We start from the raw sequence: 26,371 nt of genomic DNA, 5'->3' as shown, positions 1-26,371 counted from the left end.
TGTGTGTGTCTGCCCAGACCTACTGTGTGTTCCATACTATAGTCCAGTCTCCAGTGTGTGTGTGTGTCTGCCCAGACCTACTGTGTGTTCCATACTATAGTCCAGTCTCCAGTGTGTGTGTGTGTGTGTCTGCCCAGACCTACTGTGTGTTCCATACTATAGTCCAGTCTCCAGTGTGTGTGTGTGTCTGCCCAGACCTACTGTGTGTTCCATACTATAGTCCAGTCTCCAGTGTGTGTGTGTGTGGGCGACTGTGTGTCTGTCCGTGCTTACCTTTAAGTGAGTAGCTCTTTTGAAGGCCTTGTCACACACTCTGCAGACGTGGCAGCGCTCCTTGCCGTGGGCCTGCCTGCAGTGGCGTCGCAGCGTGTTGGCGCTCTGACACACCTGATCGCAGTAGAAACACTGGTTCTGCTTCTGGTTCTCCCCCTGGTCCTCCTTCTCGACCGCCTGGCCCTCCTCTGACAGCTGGTTTCAACACAACACACACGTTACACGCACGTTATCCTACCCACCGCCCGGTCCTTCTTAAATATCTGTTAACAACACACGTACACACACAGTGACTGACTGACCCTGTAAATATTGTTGGGCTGTCCCTCGGTGGCCTGGGGGTGGTGACTGACCAGTATGACCTGCTGGGTGGAGCCGGCCTGTTGTCCTGAGAGATCCTGGTCACTGAGCATAGTTTGGTACTGCTGACTCTATGGAGAGAAGTTACTGTGTGTGTGTTGTGTGTGTGTGTGTGTGTGTGTGTGTGTGTGTGTGTGTGTGTGTGTGTGTGTGTGTGTGTGTGTGTGTGTGTGTGTGTGTGTGTGTGTGTGTGTGTGTGTACATGTTTTACTATACTTGTGAGTACCAGAAGCCCTCACAAGAATAGTAAGCCAACTAAAATTCAGAGAAGTGGTCCTCAATTGTAAAAAGTATATTTTAGCCTTAGGGGTTAGGTTTAGATTTAGGGTTAGAATTAAGGTTAGTGGTTAGGTTTAGATTTAGAATCAAGGTTAGTGGTTAGGTTTAGATTTAGGGTTAGAATTAAGGTTAGGTTTAGATTTAGAATCAAGGTTAGTGGTTAGGTTTAGATTTAGGGTTAGAATTAAGGTGGGTGGTTAGGTTTAGATTTAGAATTAAGGTTAGTGGTTAGGTTTAGATTCAGGGTTAGAATTAAGGTTAGTGGTTAGGTTTAGATTTAGGGTTGTAATTAAGGTTAGTGGTTAGGTTTAGATTTAGATTTAGAATCAAGGTTAGTGGTTAGGTTTAGATTTAGGGTTAGAATTAAGGTGGGTGGTTAGGTTTAGATTTAGAATTAAGGTTAGTGGTCAGGTTTAGATTTAGGGTTAGAATTAAGGTTAGTGGTCAGGTTTAGATTTAGGGTTAGAATTAAGGTTAGTGGTCAGGTTTAGATTTAGGGTTAGAATTAAGGTTAGTGGTTAGGTTTATATTTAGGGTTAGAATTAAGGTTAGGTTTAGATTTGGGGTTAGAATTAAGGTTAGTGGTTAGGTTTAGGGAAATATGATTTTGAATGGGGAATCAATTGTTGGTCCCCAAAAAGTATAGTAAGATATATCTGCGTGTGGGTGAGTGTATGCACGCCCATGTGTGTATTTTTCAGACTGGTTACCTGTGTATGTGCTGTTGTGTACGCGCATGATTGTGTGTGTGTGTGTTTCAGAGTGGTTACCTGTGCGTTGAAGTTGAGCGTGAATTGAGGTTGAGCGTCCAGCATACCCTGTGTGTCCTCCAGTGTGAGAGTCACGCTGCCGTCGCTGGCCATGCTCGACGACGACATCACCAGGCTCTGGGAGCCAGGCGTCTGCGATAGGGAGGTGCAAGGCGGCAGGCTGGTGACTGACAGGAGAGACAGGAAGTAGGGGAGAATTTAGCTTGACAGAAATACTTGCGAGATTTTAATAAGCCATTTTGGTGTCATGCCATTGAAAATGAACTGGCAATGCATTTTCCAAATGGGTAGAATGATGCACTGTGGCATAGGATAATCGGACGGAGAGCAAGCCAGTGGAAATTGACGGAGTGGATTGGGCAGATGCCTGAAAACGCCACATGAACAGCAAATGCGTGAAAAAAAAGCTAATTTTATAAGAGGTCACCAGATAATTAACTTGTTCTCTGCAGGCATCATTTAAAATTGTGATGTGACAGTGTGAAGGGAAATTAGGCCTAGCAGCTTGCCAACACTCACAAGGAATCTTGCCAACTATGTTCCACAGCGTAGAAATGTGAATGACCAAGAACCCCTAGGCCTAAATCGAGCAAGTTGAGGTGAATAATCTGCTTGGAGTAACTCTGGATTGTAAACAGTCATGGTCAACAGTCATGGTCAAAAGGTGTTGATACAACAACAGCTAAGATGGGGCGAAGTCTGCCCAGAATCTCAACACTATCAACAAGGCAGGTCCTACAGGCTCTAGTTTTGTCGCACCTTGACTACTGTTCAGTCGTGTGGTCAGGTGCCACAAAGATGGACCTTGGAAAATTACAATTATTATTATTATTATTTTTTAATCCTTTATTTAACTATGCAAGTCAGTTAAGAACAAATTCTTAGTTATAATGACGGCCTAGGAACAGTGGGTTAACTGCCTTGTTCAGGGGCAGAAGGACAGATTGTCATCAGCTCGGGGATTCGATCTAAAAACCTTTTGGTTACTGGCCCAACACTCTAACCACTAGGCTACCTGCCGCTCCAATTGGCTCAGAACAGGTCAGCACGGCGGGCCCTTAAAAGTACACGGAGAGCTAACATTAATGACATGCATGTCAATCTCTCACGGCTCAAAGTAGAGAAGAGATGGACTTCATCACTACTTGTTTTCAGAAATGTTGACATGCTGAATGCACCGAGCTATCTGTCTAAACTAATAGCACGCAGCTCAGACACCCATACATACCCCATAAGACATGCTACCAGAGGTCTCTTCACAATCCTCAAGTCCAGAACAGAATATGTGAGGCACACAGTACTACATAGAGCTATGGCTACATGGAACTCTATTCCACATCAGGTAACTGATGACAGCAGTAGAATCAGATTTAAAAAAAAACAAATAAAAATACACCTTATGGAACAGCGGGGACTGTGAATAGACACACACGTACATTGTAATATTGTACGTTTTGATTTGTAGATATGTAGGGGATTTTTTATTTATTTTATTTATTTCACCTTTATTTAACCAGGTAGGCAAATTGAGAACACGTTCTCATTTACAATTGCGACCTGGCCAAGATAAAGCAAAGCAGTTCGACACATACAACAACACATAGTTACACATGGAGTAAAACAAACATACAGTCAATAATACAGTGAAAAATAAGTCTATATACAATGTGAGCAAGTGAGGTGAGATAAGGGAGGTGAAGGCAAATAAAATATATATATAAATAAAAATATAAAAAAGGCCATGGCGGTGAAGTAAGTACAATATAGCAAGTAAAAAAAACACTGGAATGGTTGGTTTGCAGTGGAAGAAGGTGTAAAGTAGAGATAGAAATAATGGGGTGCAAAGGAGCAAAATAAATAAATACAGTAGGTAAAGAGGTAGTTGTTTGGGCTAAATTATAGATGGGCTATGTACAGGTGCAGTAATCTATGAGCTGCTCTGAGAGCTGGTGCTTAAAGCTAGTGAGGGAGATAAGTGTTTCCAGTTTCAGAGATTTTTGTAGTTCGTTCCAGTCATTGGCAGCGGAGAACTGGAAGGAGAGGCGGCCAAAGGAAGAATTGGTTTTGGGGGTGATTAATGTTGTTATATGATGTACTGTTTTATCTTTTGTTTTATGTGTGATGCAAGTGCCTTCATGTGTTTGGACCCCTGGGAGAATAGCCTCTGCCTTGGCATACAAATACACAATTCACCATTCATCCAACCCAAAGCTTTACTATCGTCTCATTCTTTCGTAATGTCTCTCGATTAGATGACTCACTGTTGTTAAATAAGAATAGATTTGTAAAATGACCAACTCCTCTCAATGCCTATTCATTGTTTGTCACAGAATATTATCCACTTGAGTTGAGAGGAGAGTGATGACGATGGCTCAGAGAAGTTGATTTAACTCCACAAGTGATGGAGCGTGGAGAGGTACTGCAATCAGCCTGCTAATTGACCCAGCTCTCCATCGCTCCCGCTGAACGAATCACTCGACACACTTTACATCACAGGCCCTTCACTCTGTGCTCCCAGTGGGCTGCACAATGGGTGAGTAGACGCAGACATACACACAGAGCAGTGCTGCTGCCAATCCTTACCAGTCAGGCCCGCGTTGCTCTGAGGTAGCAGGTGGTCATTGCCCATGGTGAGGGTGGCACCTGTGGTTTGGTGGGATGCCAGCCTGATCCCGCCAATCATCTCTCCGCCACCAGGGGCGCCGTGCTGCTGGAGGAGGTCTTGACCTTGAGAGAGAGAGAGAAAATACATTTGATCTCCAGCCCACAGTGACGTGATTCAATGACCTTCCTCCCGCCCCTTCTTGCTCTTTTCTACGTCTGCAGTCTTCATCATCTCCGTTTAGTTTTTTGTTTTGTTTACATTTATGCAAAGTTTGGTTAACAGAACGACGGCACAAGAAGCACAAACCAGCAGTCTGGCTATCAAACTTCGCATCTGCACTGTTCGTCAAGTAAATGTGTTTTTGTAATATTTTCTGTGGAAATTGTTAAAAGTCGTCCTTGTGCATAGAGTTGATTGTTTAACTTTGAAATCATTGATCAAATGTAATTTCTCTGAGTTGATTGTTTAACTTTGAAACCATTGTTTTTTTTTGGTTTGGCGTAAAACTTTTTTTTAGTCTCAGCATCACTCGGCTACCGTGAAATTGCCCCTCTGTGATGATGCACTTTAAATGAAATTTTACGACTGAAATTGAATTCCGGGCAGAGTGGAGGGGAACTGATTCTAAGCTGGATATAGGTATCCTGGATTAAGTTTTGGGTATTGACGGCTTCATGTGAGAGGATGTTTGAGTGTGTATGCATCAGAGTGAATCAAACTTGTGCCTGTGAGTGTGTGCCAGTGTGTGCCTGTGTGTGTGTGTGTGTGTGTGTGTGTGTGTGTGTGTGTGTGTGTGTGTGTGTGTGTGTGTGTGTGTGTGTGTGTGTGTGTGTGTGTGTGTGTGTGTGTGAGCGCAGAAACGACATATTTATAAGAATAGGCGAGGAGTGTGTGGGCATGAGCGAGTGAGTGCCTGTGGTGAGTGTTGGTCTGTAGCTGTGTGTGTGTTTTCCCAAAGTGTGCACTTGTGTCAGATTTTAAGCTAGAATATGTCACTTTCTGGGCGACCCGACCAAATTCACATAAAAATGTGTGTTGTAGATCTGTCAATCTCATTGAAAGCAAGTCCTAAGAAGCGGTAGGTTCTATGTGTGCCTTTTCTATGCTTCCCTTTTTTAAGGTTCGCTTTTGAGTCTTTTACTTTTACTTTCGCACACAAGCCTCAAACAGCTGAAAATATTTTTCACAGCGGTTTAGATGATACTATGACTTGCTACAATATACTTGCTTGTTTCGTCACACAAACTGAAACTATTCGAATGTTAAAGCCACCAGGAAATGGCAGAGAAATGTCTGTATAGCGCATATTTTAAAGCATTTGGATTGATGAAAGCATTCGTAGGAGAGTTTCCTTCATTGATAAATCCATGACGGGGAGCGTGCAAGTGTACACTTTGGGAGAAGTATGGAGAACAGGGACAGATCATTTGTGTGCGTCTCACCTGATATGGTGAGTGTGATCTCCTGGGGGTGGTTGCCTGCAGCAGTGTTGCCCCCAGCAGCAGCGATGGCCTGGGCCTGGGCCTGAGCTAGAGCCTGGGTGAGGCTGGAGTTGTTGATGGTCAGGGTGATCTCCTGAGCACCATGAGCCCCACTGGACACCAGGCCTGGAGCACTCATCACATGACTCAGGTCCTGATGAGAGCCTAAAAGGGGGAGAGAGAGAAAACAGGGAGCTACAGAGGTCATCATTAACTAATTGACTCTGCTCACTTCTATCCTTCCTCCATTCCTTCCTCTCTTTTTTCTCTCTCCTATCCTCTCCCCTTTTCATCCCTCCTCTCCTTATCCCTCTTTTACTCCCTCCCTCCCTCGCTCTATCTATTCTCTCCTCTCCCCCTATCCCTGCCACCCCCCCATCCCTCCCATGGCTTAAGCTGACACCCTATGCCGTCAAAGTGGGTCCAGCTGGTGTGAAAGCATGGCTGTGGAACAAACTCATTGTGACAGTCTCTCGGTGGGGCCACACATCACAGACACTCGCATAAACAACGGAAAGCTGCGGGGCCCAAAAGAGAGGAAAGGATATGAGTAGAAGAGAAGACACACGGTCATCTGCATGAATTAGTTTAAAAAAATACTACTGTGAAACATCTACCCATTTTGAGTTTGGCTGCTAGGAAGCGGTGTGTTCAAGGAAAATCCTGAATTTCTTGAATTATTCTGAGTGATAATGTTATTATTCACATTACTCAAGAATTCTGTTTTTGAGTTGATGCATATAAACATCAAATCCCGTTTACAATAACCCGAAAAAGCTTGTATCCCGGTTATGAGAAACACGGATAAGCCAGGGATATGCTGATCGAAAACGGGATAACGTGGCGTGTAAAAAATCTTATCCCGTTTCCTGTTGTTTTTGAGGTCTGCGCAGGCTGAGTTTTGCTTATCATGGGTGTTGTGTGATGATGTTTTCATCTGATTGTCAAACAAAATCACCTCAAAAAGTGGGCTACCTGCGCAGTTCAATCCAACATGAACAATTCCATAATCATTTTGCCTACTATAATTAATTTACTATAATAAAAAATAAAATCTGACATTTGGTAGGCCATCTTATAATTTCCAACATTTGGTAGTCCATTTGTCAACTAAAGTTTGAAACACGCAGCTTCACTTCTGTCATAACTTGCTGCCCTAGAAGACTAAATAAAGTAGGGCTCACCAGAATGTCTTACATCGATAGAATGAATGCATTAGTAATCAAGTAAACACCAGTAAAGTTGTCTGGTTCGTTTAGGGACCGGGGAGAAAATGCAATAACTCCAAAAACAGTCCTGTGTAAAATGTCCAAATGTCATCAGTTTGACCGGTTTTGAGGAAATTAAAAGCTGAGAAAATTACGAAACACGTTCCTGGAAAGACTTCTGTTCGTCTTGGTTGCATATTTTATGTGGTTGAAATACTGTCTGCTTGCATGACAGTGTCAAAGACAACAAATTACACGCGCAGTCACATTTTCTCAAGAGACAGCGAAAGAAAGAAATCATATTTCTCCACTCCTGTTCCCGAGAAAAAATTAACATTTGTATAATTTCACTGCCAGAAATGCATCATTCTGCAGAAGTTAAAATTATATTACATGTGAAAGGTTATAGGCCAAAGTCAGTGTCCAGATTTCAGTTACTATTCCATTTAACCCATATGACCTTTAATGAGGAATATTCTGTTAATTCATGGATACAGGGATACTCATGAGCGGGATATCAAATGTGTATGTAAACAGCTGATCCCGGATAAGACCTTAAGCGGGATATGAACTACTATCAGGAATACTGTGCGCATGTAAACGTGGTCAACGCTAGTATAGGAACGCATATGAGAGGTATGGGGAGAAGACGGGAGCACCAGGCACCCGTTTTGTCAAAGAAAATGTATACATCCGTTGAAGGAACAGGTAAGTTGAGGAGAAAAAATGTTTTTAATCGAAAAGGCATCACAGTTTTTGCTTTGTACAGAAAATGCTCCATCTTCGAAACGTGACTGCTGACACGCACAATGTCTTGGGATCGTAGTCACAGTTGACTAATAAACATAACACAAGTGAACTTTCCGGGTGAACTATCCCTTCAATTCTCCTGAGTGATCATGTTAGTATAGGAACAAAAATGCAAAGTTCCGGGGAGAAGACGGGACCACCATGCACCTGTGTTGTCGTGCTCGCCAAGGCTGCCCATGGTGATGTGGCCGGGGCCGATGGCGGAGGGCTGCAGGGACAGGCTGGTGAGCGGGTGCAGGACCACATTGGAGCCGGGCGCCGAGGGGTCTCCCGTGGCCATGAGGTGGGCACCAGGGTGGCTGGTCAGGCCTCCGTCTCCTGTCAGGGCGTGGGAGAGGAGACCTCCCTGCTGGAGGATGGCTGGGTCAATCTGGAGGGGATGGGAGAATCCCAATGAGTCAACACAGGAGAGGGGTGGGGGGAGGGGTAGAGAGAAAGGGAGGTAGAGAGAGGTGAAAAGAGAGAGGGAGAGTGATAGGGGAGCAGAGGAGAGAGTAGGACAGATTATGAAAACGAGGGAACCAAGGGAGGAGAGGTGGAGCAAAGGAGAGAGCAAAGGAGAGAGGGCAAGAAGTAGGTGACACTGGCAGTGACACACCCCCCCCCCTCATTACCTGCAGTGTGATGTTGTTGATGTTGCTGGTGTCGATGCCAGAGATCTGGACGTTGGGACACACTAGGTTGGCAGAGGTAAGCTGGAGGTGGATGCCCTCCAGAGTAGCCAGACCCTCCGACAGAGACACTGTCAGGTCACCACCCGCTACAATACAATCACAAACCACACGATTAGATCAGAAGACATATTATGTCCCAAGCTTGGATAATTTGATTTTTGTTTGAAGTTTCACAACATCAGAGTAGAGTAGCCTGTGACGTCACTTCCTGTTGAATCTGCAGGCGTGTTGCTGTGCGTTTTGTTGCTGTGCGATTTGCTGCGAACTTTAATTTACTTTGCTAGCTGACAACTTTACGTTTTTTGTTTTGTTTCTGTTTTTAATTACCGTTTATATTTTTAGTTTTTCCATCGCAACTTTTTTCCCTCATTCAACCTTTTCACTCCGGACGCTTTATCTGGACATGGTTCGTCAACACCTTCAACAGCCGAAGCTAAGTAGTAACATTAACATGATGTCTTCTAATTGCAGTCGCTGTACTCATAATATACAGGAGAACGATCGCCTTACGGCGAAAATAGCTGTGCTGCAAGCCCAGCTTCAGACGCAATCGTTAGGCAAGGGTATTTTCAGTGTAGGAAAGGAAGAAACAGCGTCTGTGCCACCAGTAAGTACAGATAGTAACGTTAGTATAAATCCCCCCGCACAGTCCCCGCAGCTGGACAACTTTCTCATGGCTTCTGGAGGGAAATGCTGTTGGAATGCTCAACCGGTGTCGCTCATTCAGCCGACAGAAACTTTCAACCGGTTTTCCCCATTATGTAGCGAGTCGGAGTCTGAGTCTGAGTCTTCTCTTGTCTCTACTCCTCCCGTTACGGGGTCTGAGACGCCGAAGGCTCCCACCGTTAGCTCTGACAAATTGAAAACCCTAGTCATTGGCGACTCCATTACCCGCAGTATTAGACTTAAAACGAATCACCCAGCGATCATACACTGTTTACCAGGGGGCAGGGCTACCGACGTTAAGGCTAATCTTAAGATGGTGCTGGCTAAAGCTAAATCTGGCGAGTGTAGAGAGTATAGAGATATTGTTATCCACGTCGGCACCAACGATGTTAGGATGAAACAGTCAGAGGTCACCAAGTGCAACATAGCTTCAGCGTGTAAATCAGCTAGAAAGATGTGTCGGCATCGAGTAATTGTCTCTGGCCCCCTCCCAGTTAGGGGGAGTGACGAGCTCTACAGCAGAGTCTCAGCACTCAATCGCTGGTTGAAAAAGATAGAATTTGTAGATAATTGGCCCTCTTTCTGGGACTCACCCACAAACAGGACCAAGCCTGACCTGCTAAGGAGTGACGGACTCCATCCTACCTGGAGGGGTGCTCTCATCTTATCTACCAACATAGATAGGGCTCTAACTCCTTTAGCCCCACAATGAAATAGGGTGCAGGCCAGGCAGCAGGCTGTTAGCCAACCTGCCAGCTTAGTGGAGTCTGCCAATAGCACAGTCAGTGTAGTCAGCTCAGCCATACCCATTGAGAGTGTGTCTGTGCCTCGACCTAGGTTGGGCAAAACTAAACATGGCGGTGTTCGCCTTAGCAATCTTATTAGGATAAAGACCTCCTCCATTCCTGCCATTATTGAAAGAGATCGTGATACCTCACATCTCAAAATAGGGTTACTTAATGTTAGATCCCTCACTTCAAAGGCAGTCATAGTCAATGAACTAATCACTGATCATAATCTTGATGTGATTGGCCTGACTGAAACATGGCTTAAGCCTGATGAATTTACTGTGTTAAATGAGGCCTCACCTCCTGGTTACACTAGTGACCATATCCCCCGTGCATCCCGCAAAGGCGGAGGTGTTGCTAACATCTACAATAGCAAATTTCAATTTACAAAAAAAAAAATGGCGTTTTCGTCTTTTGAGCTTCTAGTCATGAAATCTATGCAGCCTACTCAATCACTTTTTATAGCTACTGTTTACAGGCCTCCTGGGCCATATACAGCGTTCCTCTCTGAGTTTCCTGAATTCCTATCAGACCTTGTAGTCATAGCAGATCATATTCTAATTTTTGGTGATTTTAATATTCACATGGAGAAGTCCACAGACCCACTCCAAAAGTCTTTCGGAGCCATCATCGACTCAGTGGGTTTTGTCCAACATGTCTCTGGACCTACTCACTGCCACAGTCATACTCTGGACTTAGTTTTGTCCCATGGAATAAATGTTGTAGATCTTAATGTTTTTCCACATAATCCTGGACTATCGGACCACCATTTTATTACGTTTGCAATCGCAACAAATAATCTGCTCAGACCCCAACCAAGGAGCATCAAAAGTCGTGCTATAAATTCTCAGACAACACAAAAATTCCTTGATGCCCTTCCAGACTCCTTCTGCCTACCCAAGGACGTCAGAGGACAAAAATCAGTTAACCACTTAACTGAGGAACTCAATTTAACCTTGCGCAATACCCTAGATGCAGTTACACCCCTAAAAACGAAAAACATTTGTCATAAGAAACTAGCTCCCTGGTATACAGAAAATACCCGAGCTTTGAAGCAAGCTTCCAGGAAATTGGAACGGAAATGGCGCCACACAAAACTGGAAGTCTTCCGACTAGCTTGGAAAGACAGTACCGTGCAGTACCGAAGAGCCCTCACTGCTGCTCGATCATCCTACTTTTCCAACTTAATCGAGGAAAATAAGAACAATCCAAAATTTCTTTTTGATACTGTTGCAAAGCTAACTAAAAAGCAGCATTCCCCAAGAGAGGATGGCTTTCACTTCAGCAGTAATAAATTCATGAACTTCTTTGAGGAAAAGATCATGACCATTAGAAAGCAAATTACGGACTCCTCTTTGAATCTGCGTATTCCTCCAGGGCTTAGCTGTCCTGGATCTGCACAGCTCTGCGAGGGCCTGGGATCGGGAGAGACACTTAAGTGTTTTAGTACTATATCTCTTGACACAATGATGAAAATAATCATGGCCTCTAAACCTTCAAGCTGCATACTGGATCCTATTCCTACTAAACTGCTGAAGGAGCTGCTTCCTGTGCTTGGCCCTCCTATGTTGAACATAATAAACAGCTCTCTATCCACCGGATGTGTACCAAACTCACTAAAAGTGGCAGTGATAAAGCCTCTCTTGAAAAAGCCAAACCTTGACCCGGAAAATATAAAAAACTATCGGCCTATATCGAATCTTCCATTCCTCTCAAAAATTTTAGAAAAAGCTGTTGCGCAGCAACTCACTGCCTTTCTGAAGACAAACAATGTATACGAAATGCTTCAGTCTGGTTTTAGACCCCATCATAGCACTGAGACTGCACTTGTGAAGGTGGTAAATGACCTTTTAATGGCGTCAGACCGAGGCTCTGCATCTGTCCTCGTGCTACTAGACCTTAGTGCTGCCTTTGACACCATCGATCACCACATTCTTTTGGAGAGACTGGAAACCCAAATTGGTCTACACGGACAAGTTCTGGCCTGGTTTAGATCTTACCTGTCGGAAAGATATCAGTTTGTCTCTGTGAATGGTCTGTCCTCTGACAAATCAACTGTACATTTCGGTGTTCCTCAAGGTTCCGTTTTAGGACCACTATTGTTTTCACTATATATTTTACCTCTTGGGGATGTTATTCGAAAACATAATGTTAACTTTCACTGCTATGCGGATGACACACAGCTGTACATTTCAATGAAACATGGTGAAGCCCCAAAATTGCCCTCGCTAGAAGCCTGTGTTTCAGACATAAGGAAGTGGATGGCTGAAAACTTTCTACTTTTAAACTCGGACAAAACAGAGATGCTTGTTCTAGGTCCCAAGAAACAAAGAGATCTTCTGTTAAATCTGACAATTCATCTTGATGGTTGTAAAGTCGTCTCAAATAAAACTGTGAAGGACCTCGGTGTTACTCTTGACCCTGATCTCTCTTTTGACGAACATATCAAGACTGTTTCAAGGACAGCTTTTTTCCATCTACGTAACATTGCAAAAATCAGAAATTTTCTGTCCAAAAATGATGCAGAAAAATTAATCCATGCATTTGTTACTTCTAGGTTAGACTACTGCAATGCTCTACTTTCCGGCTACCCGGATAAAGCACTAAATAAACTTCAGTTAGTGCTAAATACGGCTGCTAGAATCCTGACTAGAACCAAGAAATTTGATCATATTACTCCAGTGCTAGCTTCCCTACACTGGCTTCCCGTTAAGGCAAGGGCTGATTTCAAGGTTTTACTGTTAACCTTTAAAGCGTTACATGGGCTTGCTCCTACCTATCTTTCCGAGTTGGTCCTGCCGTACATACCTACACGTACGCTACGGTCACAAGACGCAGGCCTCCTAATTGTCCCTAAAATTTCTAAGCAAACAGCTGGAGGCAGGGCTTTCTCCTATAGATCTCCATTTTTATGGAACAGTCTGCCTACCCATGTGAGAGACGCAGACTCAGTCTCAACCTTTAAGTCTTTACTGAAGACTTATCTCTTCAGTAGGTCATATGATTGAGTGTAGTCTGGCCCAGGAGTGTGAAGGTGAACGGAAAGGCTCTGGAGCAACGAACCGCCCTTGCTGTCTCTCCAGGGCCGGTTCCCCTCTCTCCACTGGGATTCTCTGCCTCTAACCCTGTTACTGGGGCTGAGTCACTGGCTTGCTGGTGCTCTTTCATGCCGTCCCTAGGAGGGGTGCGTCACTTGAGTGGGTTGAGTTACTGACGTGAACTTCCTGTCTGGGTTGGCGCCCCCCCTTGGTTGTGCTGTGGTGGAGACCTTTGTGGGCTATACTCGGCCTTGTCTCAGGATTGTAAGTTGGTGGTTGAGGATATCCCTCTAGTGGTGTGGGGGCTGTGCTTTGGCAGAGTGGGTGGGGTTATATCCTTCCTGTTTGGCCCTGTCCGGGGGTTTCTTCGGATGGGGCCACAGTGTCTCCTGACCGCTCCTGTCTCAGCCTCCAGTATTTATGCTGCAGTAGTTTATGTGTCGGGGGGCTAGGGTCAGTTGGTTATACCTGGAATACTTCTCCTGTCTTATCCAGTGTCCTGTGTGAATTTAAGTATGCTCTCTCTAATTCTCTCGTTCTCTCTTTCTCTCTGAGAACCTGAGCCCTAGGACCATACGTCAGGACTACCGGGCATGCTGACACCTTGCTGTCCCCAGTCCGCCCGGCCTTGCTGCTATTCCAGTTTCAACTGTTTCTGCCTGCGGTTACGAAACCCCTACCTGTCCCAGACCTGCTGTTTTCAACTCTTAATGATCGGCTATGAAAAGCCAACTGAGATTTATTCCTGATTATTATTTGACCATGCTTGTCATTTATGAACATTTTGAAAATCTTGGCTCTCTCTAATTTTCTCCTTCTCTCTTTCTCTCGGAGGACCTGAGCCCTAGGACCATACGTCGGGACTACCGGCCGTGGTGACTCCTTGCTGCCCCCAGTCCGCCTGGCCTTGCTGCTATTCCAGTTTCAGCTGTTCTGCCTGCGGTTATGGAACCGCCACCTGTCCCAGACCTGTTGTTTTTCAACTCTTAATGATCAGCTATGAAAAGCCAACTGAAAATTATTCATGATTATTATTTGACCATGCTTGTCACTTATGAACATTTTTGAACATCTTGGCATAGTTCTGTTATAATCTCCACCCGGCACAGCCAGAAGAGGACTGGCCACCCCTCATAGCCTGGTTCCTCTCTAGGTTTCTTCCTAGGTTTTGGCCTTTCTAGGGAGTTTTTCCTAGCCACCGTGCTTCTACACCTGCATTCTAGCTGTTTGGGGTTTTAGGCTGGGTTTCTGTACAGCACTTCGAGATATTATCTGATGTACGAAGGGCTATATAAAATAAAATTGATTGATTGATTGATTGATCAGTAAGGCACAAAAACGGGCTGTTATAAAAAGCAGACTCCCATTCTGTGATATTTACAGCCATTTTCTATCACTTAAATGAATCACAAACACCCATCTATTCTGGAATAATGTAACTTATAAACATATTATGTGCCCAGTTCAAGTGTCTAGACTCTAAACCCACCATAAAACAAAATATATGGTGTGGGACTTTGAAAAATAACTTCAATAATTTAATTGAATGCAGACTCTCGTCATAAAAAAACAAATTGTAATAATTCAGATTTTTCTGTGTTTGCTCGATGTGCCTTTGTCTGCTCGGACAGATAAAAGGAGAGTGGCTCGGAGTGACATCCAATGGGGGATCTTCAAGGGAACTAGGGGGCTACAAGCGGAGCTGTGTGCCAGCAATGAGCACGGTGCGTGGAAGCCATTTCGAAGTGCTACCACGTAGATTCTCGAACAGCACCGAGGGAAATTAATTTCACGGATACTTTTTTGGGGATGGCTTCCCCCTCACCGCCAGTTTGAACAGACGACAGATGAAGTGAGCCAGAGTTCAGTCAAAACATTTCAACTCTTTAAGTGTTGATGCTTTTCCGACTCCACAAATGTTGTTTCAGACTCCTCATTCCATCCCAGTCTGTAGAACTAATTAACAGATACATCATACTGTAGTTGTAGCCTAGAACGTCATAATGAACTGGATTGAACAAATACTTATTTGCCGTAAGTCTACATAAGATGGAAAACTGTCTTTGACACGAGGCTCACACGAGGCAAACTACAGGAAAAGTGCTTTTCAGTATTTGCAGAACATCGGTCTTGCTTTTGAACCAGGCCGTGAAAGACGTCGCCTGGCTACCCAAACTCCTTTGCTCCAGCCAAATGCCCATGGACGTTAGTTACTTCTCCACAATGAGTCTGGATTGGAGTGCCTCCTCGACCCGTCACCGAATTCAAACACATTTGGTGCCGTCTTATTGGTCCAGAAACCGACGGGTTGGGCCAGAGACAGAACACAAGTGGGTAATGCGGCAGTTTAGAAATATGCACTCTGATTGGTTAGAGACGATCCAATCGCTGACGACATTGTTTCGTACAACACCCCTCGTGCCCCTCTTCAGCACAAACAACTTCAGTCTCAAGACTAAAGTATGTGGTGAACGACAGAGCAGTGGAGGAATTTAGTGAGAGTCATCAGGCTATGAAAGACAAGCATGTCCTTCTTTACTACCAAGTATTCTGATTAAAAAAAGTATGAATACTTTTGATATTTTACTGGACTAAACTATTTGACCTCACTCTCAATTCACTGAAATCCCCGAATATGACAACAGTGACAATTCTGCCTGGAAATGAGACAGAGCTAAACAGTTGAAATGACACTGTTACAACCAAAAAGTGGTTGAAATGGCGACAGTATGATGTAATGTCCCACGAGGGATGTAATATCCAGCTCTCTTTCCTCGTCATATCCAGCTCTCGTCCTCCCTCTCCCAGTGTATCTATGCATCCACAGCCAAACACACCTAGTGCAGAATAGGCAGGTTGTGGTGTGCAGTGATGAAGCACCCCTTAGAAAGCATCTCCTCTTGCCTAGTGATGACACTAGCCCAGTAGCTGTAAACACCATTCATCAGCTCTTCCTGGCTGGCTACTGAGAACAGACTGTACTTAGACTCAGGCTTCAAACCTCTCCTCTCTGTCTCAAACTATGTTTTGAATTGTAGACTAGGCTAGGGTTGACTGTTCAGGTGAAATATGGTTGCTGTGCTGAGCAGCACTTGGGGGCACGCTTCACGTCAATAGTGGAAGGGGTGAGCTAGGCTTGCATAGGGTAATAAGTATTGGCAATAAGAATGAAATAATGATGTGTTTGTGGCAATGTACGGTTGTGGGGAACGTGAGTGTGTGCCAGGGTTGGGGTGAATTCCACCTAAACTCAAGTCAGGAATTGAATTGTATTTATACATTTTATGGAGAGGGACCCATGTGCAACTCAATATATGAATTGAATTGGAATTGAGCCCCAACCCTGATGTGAGTGAGTGAGTGAGTGAGTCCTTACCTGACATGGAGGTAGGCAGAATAGCCTGGCTCACCAGGCCCTGCTGCAGCAGGTTCTGGTCAAACTGGCCTGCGAGGACCTGGTTGGCTGGGAGGTAGATGTTATGGTCTGTGGTAGTAGCCTGGAGCAGGCCCACAGGGTGCAGGGTCTCTGGGTTACCCGGGTGCTGCTGCTGGTCCTGGTTACTTCTGGATGACGTCGCTCGCTTGGCCTTCCGACCCTCTGAGCTGGGCCGGTAGTGACACTGGATGTGGGTCTTGCGGTGGCCTGAGGTGCGGAAGCGGAGCTCGCAGAAGGGGCATTTGAAGGGCTTGGAGCCCGTGTGGAGACGCATGTGGACTTTCAGACTCCCTTTGGTGGAAAAGGACGTGTTGCACATGTGACAGCTGAACAGCTTCTGACCTGCAGGGGAGAGACCCGAATGATAGCATTGTTAACGGTACATTTCTTCTTGTTTTCCCCTATAGTATGTAGCCCTACAGTGTACCACTGATTCTCATTATTTGACATAGTGGTAGGTTTTGCAATAAATGTGGCTGAGGTCTGGGATCGGGTGATGGCCGCCAAGGTTTTCTTGTGACTCTAGATTGACGTGAATCAATACCAAAGAAAAAATATTCTCAAAAAACTTGAAACTGAGCGTTTGAATTTGATTGTTCCATTGACGAATGTATCGCCCCTCCGTTCTGACAGAACGCCCTTCCCTCGATTTCGCCCCTATAGAGTACCAATAAAACAAGTCACTTGTCTGATTACTGCCGTTCCAAAAGCTAATTCAGACGTCGCTAAAGAGGACACTAACCCACAGCTCATCAACAATAACTTGGGAGTATGAGGCCTACTTGGCTAATGTCTGGGCCTTCTCATTAAAATCCGGGAGAATGAGTGTGTCTGCTCCAGGGTCAGCGTGTCAAACCACAGTAATTACCATGAGAGAACAAGGCGTGAGGAGATATCATCTAATATCCCTCGACTGACAAAACTTTTCTGCTACCATCTCGCGCCGGGCGATCAAACTCCGTCCCATAAATCACCGGGCACAATTACTCCCCAAGGCGCCGTTAGATGATAAGACATGCAAATGAGGCGGATTTAAATATTGTTCATAATAAATTAGGACTACGCTTCCGAGAAGCGTATAAACTCTCTTGCTTTTGAGTACAGACCCTCTTTCACTGCATTTACTGATTGATTTACGTAATGTAACTCTTTAATCGTGGCATCAAAGTGCACTCTACACCCACAGAGTTGGACCATATTGAGAACATATTGTGGCTAATGTAGTAACAACCCTAACATCGTTAAATCTAATTAACAGGGACCGATCAGCGACACGGACCTGTGTGGGTCTTTATGTGGCAGTCCAGGGTGGACTTCACGGTGAAGTTCTTCCCACACTCGTCACACTTGTAAGGGCGCTCTCCTGTGTGGATCCGGATATGTCTAGAGAGAGGAGGGAGAGAAAGAGCGAGCGAGTTACTCATGAACATTCCTGTTAGAACGGAGAGAGTGTCAAGGGAACGCTTTAGGTTAAGTTTTCAGAGTTGAAGAATTTATTAAAAGAAGTTCAATTTAAAGAAGGCTCACATTCTTTTCATAAAAAAACAAATACAGTGCAACACACAATGCATTTATCACCTGTGGCCATTCTGATGTTTCCCTATTTTCATTTTGCATGCTTTGCGCTTACCAAGGCTCCCATGAAATTAAATAACACGTGGACGTCTCCGCTTTCTGAACTTGAATCTGCAAGGCTTTCAGGCACAAGGCCACTGACTCAGCAAAATTGTTAGTTTACTCCCTCTCATAACTTTGGTCTTTGTTTGTAATGTGTACTAGGTAACGTTGTTAGGTCTCCCTGAGCGGGGGTACATTTATTTTAATATTACTCCATTTTTGCTGACAAAGCAGAAAGTTTTCTATGAGAATGGGTAGCTTGTCAGGGTTTGCCAAAACCATGTCACCTTTATTGTTTTTGATAAAAGAGCACCATGAAATTAATTGAAAATATAGCCATTCCTAGGGTGTTGGTGTCATTTCCCCTTGTTTTTGGCAGGCTTAGTGACTCCATAATCCAATGAGGCTACTTTTGAAGAACTTCTGAAATGCTGGTCGCAAGGGGGATGTTTGACGACGCAACAATGATCATTACTTAATATCTTAATACCCCAATCTAATATTCCTCGTCATTAATTGCAACCAAACTTTTATGGCCCAATAAAACCAGAGCTCATTTCAGTGAAACCTATTCTCTTGGTAGCAGATCGTTTTATGCTCGGCTTGCAATTATTTCACTAACTGAAAGTTACTGCCCGAAACACTGTACTAAATAAATGAGCTGTTGATATAGCCCCTCTGTCCATTTCATAGCATCTTTTTATCTGCGTCCAAGATGACTCTGTAAAAAGATGGGACAATTCCAGCTGTCAAACTATATCATACCTCTCCTCACTCAGCTCCGCTCATGTATAACGGAGGCATCATTCCTCAAAGGGGCGATCTGTAATCGCTACATCCGTGATATACACCCATTGATTTTTGAAGAATATAACATTTTCTGTACCAAGCAAAAAACTGCGATGCCTTTTCGATTTAAAACATTTTTTTCTCCTCATTTTTTCTCTCGTGAGCTTAGTTCAAACTGTCGTACCCCCATCAGAGCCCAAAATACAACACTGTTTAACTCCACTGTTCGTAAACAACGCAGCTGTAAACACACACTGTATAGCCTCAAAACATGATTCAAAATATACATTTGCAATCACGGATGGTCAGTCCTTGCATCCATACCTATTCTATGAATTTGAAAGTGGTTACATTTCTCCAGCCACACCAAACAGCTGAGTGACGTGGACCCCAGTGTTATTGTTACTGCAGATTGACCTTTTCAGAAAAATGTTGCCTGTCACACACTGTTCACACACCAGTGGAACACTAGTGTCAAACAAGAGGAAAATGAAGAGGGGAAATATCTAATTTCTCCAGTGCCTGACGAGGACAATCATATATACAGGGGAGATAAGAAATCAAATCGGCTGTTTGGCAGTGATCTCACAAATTGTGTTTGTGTTTGTGTGTATTGGCAGGTGATAAGCACCCAACTAAACACTAACCCTGTCAGCCAGCCTGTGAGTGCTGTGGGCTGTGTTAGTAACTTCAGATAGGGTCTATTGTGGAGCCCCTCTCAGAGCAGAGGTCTGCAGTGGAAAGTGTTGTAGTGACTGGCAGGAGGGCTCTTCTTCTGGGAGAGAGGTTGGGTCAGGGCCGCAGTTTGGAGCCTGTTCAGGGCCCTGTAATTGGGCTCTCTGTGCTGGAGGGCTCTTCTGGGATATAGGATGGGTGGGGAGACAATGAGCTGGGCATTGCTCTTTGAGAGGTCCAGGAAGAGGGGGCGCCTGGAACGACAAGGTAACTCTTCAACCGCTGGGAAAGACCATCATGACAGAATAATGAGAGAGAGAGAGCGATGGACCTGAACTGCACCTGAACATGACTACAGAGAAGAGCCCCTGTCAAAGAGCTCAGAGAGGTGGGGGAAACTCCAACCCCAAGAGCAAGATATTCAGAGACACAGAGAGAGTCTGAGTCGCTCAGAGACAGAGCATGAGGGGGAATAAGACCTAAAATGAACACCTGCCATGTCTATTTCGCCAGCCACGTTGGCGGGTGGTCAGGGCTCCACAGTGCAAGCATTTCACTTGCATTCGCCAATAAAAATAGAGTTCAAAGCCAAGTGTGATCACATACAGCAAAATAAATGCTGCAGTAGCCGTTTTCAAAGTGTTTCTGTCGTTTCGTTTCACAGCTGGTAGATAATCACACAAAGAACTACAAATCCTATAATATCCCATCACGTACAACAACACTGCCTCTGCTGAAAAAGTGCTGCGCACAGGCATAAAATGTAGTGTTAAATAACAATATTATGTAAGAAAAATATTTTTGTGAACAAATGTTTTATTTTATCGTTATAATAAGGTTGGTGCCAACATGTGCAAATCGATGTGGAAACGTGGTAATCTGTTGCAGCTCAAGTCAACTACAAAACCCACAATGCAATGCTTTCTCTAAGGGCTGGCTAGCTAGCTAGCAAACGTAGCTACACACAAGAAAACCAAAGTTAACATCGGCATGTGAAGTAGCTAGTTAGCTGTAAAATCGCCTAAACAAACTGCACTATCAACTTAGGACTCTACAATCTCACCATGTTCAACCGGCAGAGTGTGACATTTGCGAAGCACCCTGGAGTGAAGAGGCAGACAAATAGGAGAAATGTTTATTTTATTTATTTATTTTACCGTTATTTTACCAGGTAAATTGACTGAGAACACGTTCTCATTTGCAGCAACGACCTGGGGAATAGTTACAGGGGAGAGGAGGGGGATGAATGAGCCAATTGTAAACTGGGGATTATTAGGTGACCATGATGGTTTGAGGGCCAGATTGGGAATTTAGCCAGGACACCGGGGTTAACACCCCTACTCTTACGATAAGTGCCATGGGATCTTTAATGACCTCAGAGAGTCAGGACAACCGTTTAACGTCCCATCCGAAAGACGGCACCCTACACAGGGCAGTGTCCCCAATCACTGCCCTGGGGCATTGGGATATTTTTTAGACCAGAGGAAAGAGTGCCTCCTACTGGCCCTCCAACACCACTTCCAGCAGCATCTGGTCTCCCATCCAGGGACTGACCAGGACCAACCCTGCTTAGCTTCAGAAGCAAGCCAGCAGTGGTATGCAGGGTGGTATGCTAGACCCTCTCTTCAATTACACATTTCTCCAGGTAGGAATATTGCAAAAATGTGATCAGTGGCTCATTTGAAGACAACCTCTCGCATTATGACATCGGCCAGTATTGAAACCTGACATCTACGATACTGTAGATGTTTTTATAGCTCAGATACACATGAAAACATGAAAATGACCCAGGGAATCGATAGAACATCGCTCAAAACAGGTGACTCTTTCCTTTAAAGGGGCAACAGAATTTTTTTGGGTCTCATCAGTGATATTTTGATTTTGATAAAAACAAAAGAATGAAATAGCATTGGGCAATATACCACATAACGTCTTATTAGTAATACATTTTCTTGTTTTAGAAGCATGTTCATCTGATTTTGGAGGGGAGGTTTAGGTGTAATTATGGAGCAAAAACATTTTGGCTAGTAAAACATCTGAGTGGCTGGTCAATTTTTAAATCTAACGTTACCTGCCACAGATTGGCTGGTGGAACAAAAAGTTAGTTCCAGGCCCCGAATAGGACAGCGAAAGAGAGGCAGAAAGTAGATGAAGAGAGAGTGAGAAAGAGCATACAAGAGAGTACGGGACAGAGGGAGACAGTTCTCCGACACTCAGCTCACCTGACGAGGTCGCTGGGCTTCTTGAAGCTCTTGGGGCAGAAGTTACAGCAGTTGGCGAACTTGGGCTCCGTCTCCAGCTCCACCGCCTTGTCCTTGATCTCGCTGATGCGGTCGCGCTCCGCCGCCGACTGGGCCAGCACCTTCTCCGACACCGACGCCTCGTCACCAGGGTCATTCTTGGCCAGCTCCTCCGCCTGCTCCTCCGTGAAGGTTATGATGTTGGCCCGGTTCCTCTTCATCACGGTCTGCTCGCCCTCCTCTTCCTCCTCGCCGTCCTCATCCTCCAGCCCTGCGAGGGGAGAGACATTATAGGAGGAAAGGATACACATGCTCCTTAAGTGTCACTCAACATCACGGCCACGACTCGAACTCAGACCTGGTCCCATTTCAGCTGCATTTCGAAATGATTGCCGCTTGTCAATATAAGCTCGTCAGGCAGAATAGAATCAAATAGAATATTACTAAAAGTGCTCACTCTATATGGAAGCAGACCAGCTAAATCAAGCATCTCAAATATTTGGAAAGCGTATGTGACCACGGTCTGCTTTAACTGTTATGTAATCATGGCTGATTGCCTTTTTCCAGGGGTGTGAAACTCATTTTCTTTCCCAAATTCTTTCTTTGCAGAGATCCGGAGGGCCAAAATGAAAATGGTGTATATTGCCTTGGTGTCAAAATCCACATAAAACCTCACAAAAGCTGCTACTCATTTTATCTTTGTCCCTTTTCTGACAAAATGTGCAAGACTGCATCTTTAAAAAGAGCATATCTCTACAGAGTATACTCTACATGACCAGAAGTATGTGGACACCTGCTTGTCGAATATCTCATTCCAAAATGATGGGCATTAATATGGAGTTGGTCCCCCTTTGCTGATATAACAGCCTCCACTCTTCTGGGAAGGCTTTCCACTAGATGTTGGAACGTTGCTGCTACAACAGCCTCCGCTCTTCTGGGAAGGCTTTCCACTAGATGTTGGAACATTGTTGCGGGGACTTGCTTCCATTCAGCCACAAGAGCATTAGTGAGGTCAGGCACTGATGTTGGGTAATTAGGCCTGGCTCGCAGTCCGCGTTCCAATTCATCGCAAAGGTGTTCGATGGAGTTGAGGTCAGGGCTCTGTGCAGGCCAGTCAAGTTCTTCCACACGGATCTCGACAAATCATTTCTGTATGGAGCTCGCTTTGTGCACAGGGGCATTGTCCTGCTGAAACAGGAAAGGGCCTTACCCAAACTGTTTCCACAAAGTTGGAAGCACAGAACCGTCTAGAATGTCATTGTATGCTGTAGCGTTAAGATATCCCTTCACTGGAACTAAGGGGCCTGAACCATGAAAAACAGCCCCAGACCATTATTCCTCCTCCATCAAACTTTGCAGTTGGCACTACGCATTGGGGCAGGTAGCGTTCTCCTGGCATCTGCCAAACCCAGATTTGTCAGTCGGACTGCCAGATGGTGAAACATGATTCATCACTCCAGAGAATGCATTTCCACTGCTCCAGAAGAACCCAATAGCGGCGAGCTTTACACCACTCCAGCCGACGCTTGGCATTGCGCATGATGATCTTAGGCTTGTGTGCGGCTGCTCGGCCATGGAAACCCATTTCATGAAGCTCCCGACGAACAGTTCTTGTGCTGACGTTGCTTCCAAAGGCAGTTTGGAACTCGGTAGTGAGTGTTGCAACCGAGGACATGCTATTTTTAAGCGCTACAGACTTCAGCACTAAGTGGTTCAGTTCTGTGAGCTTGTGTGGCCTACCACTTTGCGGCTGAGCCATTGTTGTTGCTCCTAGACGTTTCCACTTCACAATAACAGCGCTTCCAGTTCACCAAGCCAGCTCTAGCAGGGCAGAAATGTTACAAACTGGCTTGTTGGAAAAGTGGTATCCTATGACGGTGCCACGTTGAAAGTCACTGAGCTCTTCAGTAAGGCCATTCTACTGCTAATGTTTGGCTATGGAGATTGCATGACTTTGTGCTCGATTTTACACACCTGTCAGCAATGAATCCACTAATATGAAGGGGTGTCCACATACTTCTGTATATAGTGCATCTCTGTAACCATTTAATTAAATATAACACTGACCAATATGGCTGTCATTATCAGCAAATCTAGAGCTAAACAGATTTATGACACTAGCCACAAATGTAATGGTCACATACACATATTTAGCAGATGTTATTGCGGGTGTCGCGAAATGCTTGTCTAGTGTATATCTCTATGGCAATGTCCCAAATACCTCTCCTTCCTCCCTCAGTGTGCACTTGTTCACTTCCCTTCACTGATTTGGAAGGAAATGATTGGTATAAGAAATATCATAGAAACTCCTACTAGGCCATACCTCCACCAATCCAATGCTTTTAGATTTGTGGGAGGTAGTGAGCGAATACACACTTTAGGAGAAAGGAGATATTATTGGGACGCAGCCTATTTCTGTACCTCTGTCCACTTCGGCGTGGTCCTTCTTCAAGTGCTTCCTATACAGCACGCTGTTGCGGAAGCTGTCCTCACACATGTGACACTTGTAGGGCTTCAGGTGGACGACCATGTGGCGGTTCAGGCTGCCGTTGGTGGTGAAGGAAGTGTCACACATGTTACACTTATAGGCCTTCACTCCTAGGAGCGGGAGCAAAGGAGATGGAGATATAAATAACTATATGTTTCATCAGTGTGTTGACCAATAAAGCTTTTGGTTTCCACAGAGGTGGAAAAAGTACCCAATTGTCATACTTGAGTAGAAGTAAAGATACCTTCATAGTAAAATTCTACTTGAGTAAAAGTATAAAAGTATTTGGTTTTAAATATACTTAAGTATCAAACGTAAATCATTTCAAATTCCTTATATTAAGCAAACAAGACGGCGGGATTTCATTAAAAAAACATTTATTTAAGGGGCTAATTTACAAACAAAGCATTTGTGTTTAGTGAGTCTGCCAGATTAAAGGCAGTAGGGATGACCAGGGATGATATCTTGATAAGTGTGTGAACTGGACCAGTTTCCTGTCCTGCTAAGCATTCAAAATGTGACGAGTACTTTTGGGTGTCAGAGAAAATGTATGAAGTAAAAAGTACATTATTTTCTTTAGGAATGTATTGGAGTAAAAGTTGTCAAAAATTGAAATAGTAAAGTAAAGTACAGATGCCCCACCTCCCGAGTGGCGCAGCGGTCTAAGCATCCGGGTTAGGGGAAGGTTTGGCCGGGGGAGCTTTACATGGCTCATCGCGAATTAGCGACTCCTTGTGGCGGGCCAGGCACCTGCAGGCTGACCTTGGTCGTCAGTTGAACAGTGTTTCCTCCGACACATTGGTGCGGCTAGCTTCCGGGTTAAGCGGGTGGTAACCTCTTAAGGATCGGTGTCCAACCATCGGGACGGTTGAGCTAACTTGCGCTAATGTGATTAGCATGACGTTGTAAGTGACAAGAACATTTTCCAGGACATAGACACATCTTTAATGGGCAGAAAGCTTAAATTCTTGTTAATCAAACTGCACTATCCAATTTACAGTAGCTATTACAGTAAAAACTCTGAATTTCACCTAGAGTCTAAGTCAGATAATGGCCTTTCTCTTGCTTTTCAAAGATGGAACAAAAAAAATACATAAGAACATGTTTTTTTCTTTGTATTATCTTTTACCAGATCTAATGTGTTATATTCTCCTACATTAATTCCACATTTCCACAAACGTCAAAGTGTTTCTTTTCAAATGATATCAATAATATGCATATCCTTGCTTCAGGTCCTAAGCTACAGGCAGTTAGATTTGGGTATGTCATTTTAGGCGAAAACTTAGGGGGAAAAAAGGGGTATGATCCAAAGCGCGGTTTGGCGGGTCATGTTTCAGAGGACGCATGACTCAAACTTCGCTTCCCGAGCCTGATGGGGAGTTGCAGCGATGAGACAAGATTGGGGGTAAAATAGAACAACAAAAAAATACAGATACCCCAAAAAACGAATTAAGTAGTATTTTAAAGTATTTTTTACACCACTGGGTATCCCAAAACATTTGTGGCTATAGTATTATGTAATTTCTCTCCACAACACAGCTGCACAGCCACGAGAGAGAAACAATTATGAAATCGATATTTGACGGTTGTACGTGAACGAACAGAATTCTTCAAATGAAGCACTTTGCTTGTCCTACGAGAGGCGCGGGTCTGGGTCGGTGAGATAAATAGCGTGCCATTTTAACTACGCATGCAGTGTTGAGGTACACTGTTCGTACCTGTGTGTGTGTTGAGGTGGGACTTGAGGACCCCTGCTGAGACGAAGCATCGGCCACAAATGTTGCAGCAGTAGGGTTTCTCCCCGGTGTGGGAGCGCACGTGTTGCTTCAGATGGCTGGACTTCTTAAACGGTTTATTACACATGGTGCACCTGGGGGGAATCAAAACACACAGGTCGTGTTCATTAGGAATCAAACTGAAGAAAACAGGCTAAAACAGGGAGGGACTAACTGACCACCAAAAGGAAACACTCATTTGGTCTGTTGCAAAACATTTTCCATTGCGTGCCCTAATGAACACGGCCATGATATAATAGAGACGATCTGTTTCTGTCAATGACATGTGTATCAATAAAGCTCCTATCAAACGTCACAAATCATCCGATAACAATAGCGACAACAGGAATAATTTCAAAGTTCCACCACCGATTTCCCAAAGAAAGCTGAGGTTCATAA

The 26,371-nt window shown here is 44.5% G+C and overlaps 1 protein-coding gene across 1 annotated transcript in view; it reads right to left on the bottom strand.

The window, feature by feature from the left end:
- The window catches only part of LOC129837615 (zinc finger protein 236-like), an 89,589-nt gene that overhangs the window by 11,549 nt on the left and 51,669 nt on the right, over window positions 1-26,371 (bottom strand). Inside the window, exons 18-29 of the mRNA XM_055903916.1 lie at window positions 25,916-26,067; window positions 24,131-24,307; window positions 21,692-21,980; window positions 17,668-17,771; window positions 16,329-16,730; window positions 8,401-8,546; window positions 7,934-8,156; window positions 5,730-5,933; window positions 4,266-4,409; window positions 1,683-1,849; window positions 576-704; window positions 274-468 (exon numbers count right to left, since the gene is read on the bottom strand). Of these exons, the coding sequence (XP_055759891.1) occupies window positions 274-468; window positions 576-704; window positions 1,683-1,849; window positions 4,266-4,409; window positions 5,730-5,933; window positions 7,934-8,156; window positions 8,401-8,546; window positions 16,329-16,730; window positions 17,668-17,771; window positions 21,692-21,980; window positions 24,131-24,307; window positions 25,916-26,067 (2,332 nt within the window). The remainder of the gene's footprint in view (window positions 1-273; window positions 469-575; window positions 705-1,682; window positions 1,850-4,265; window positions 4,410-5,729; window positions 5,934-7,933; window positions 8,157-8,400; window positions 8,547-16,328; window positions 16,731-17,667; window positions 17,772-21,691; window positions 21,981-24,130; window positions 24,308-25,915; window positions 26,068-26,371) is intronic.

Source organism: Salvelinus fontinalis, chromosome 38, assembly GCF_029448725.1.
Source record: "Salvelinus fontinalis isolate EN_2023a chromosome 38, ASM2944872v1, whole genome shotgun sequence".
NCBI classification, from domain to species: domain Eukaryota; kingdom Metazoa; phylum Chordata; class Actinopteri; order Salmoniformes; family Salmonidae; genus Salvelinus; species Salvelinus fontinalis.
This window is presented reverse-complemented; position numbering and strand designations above follow the sequence as displayed.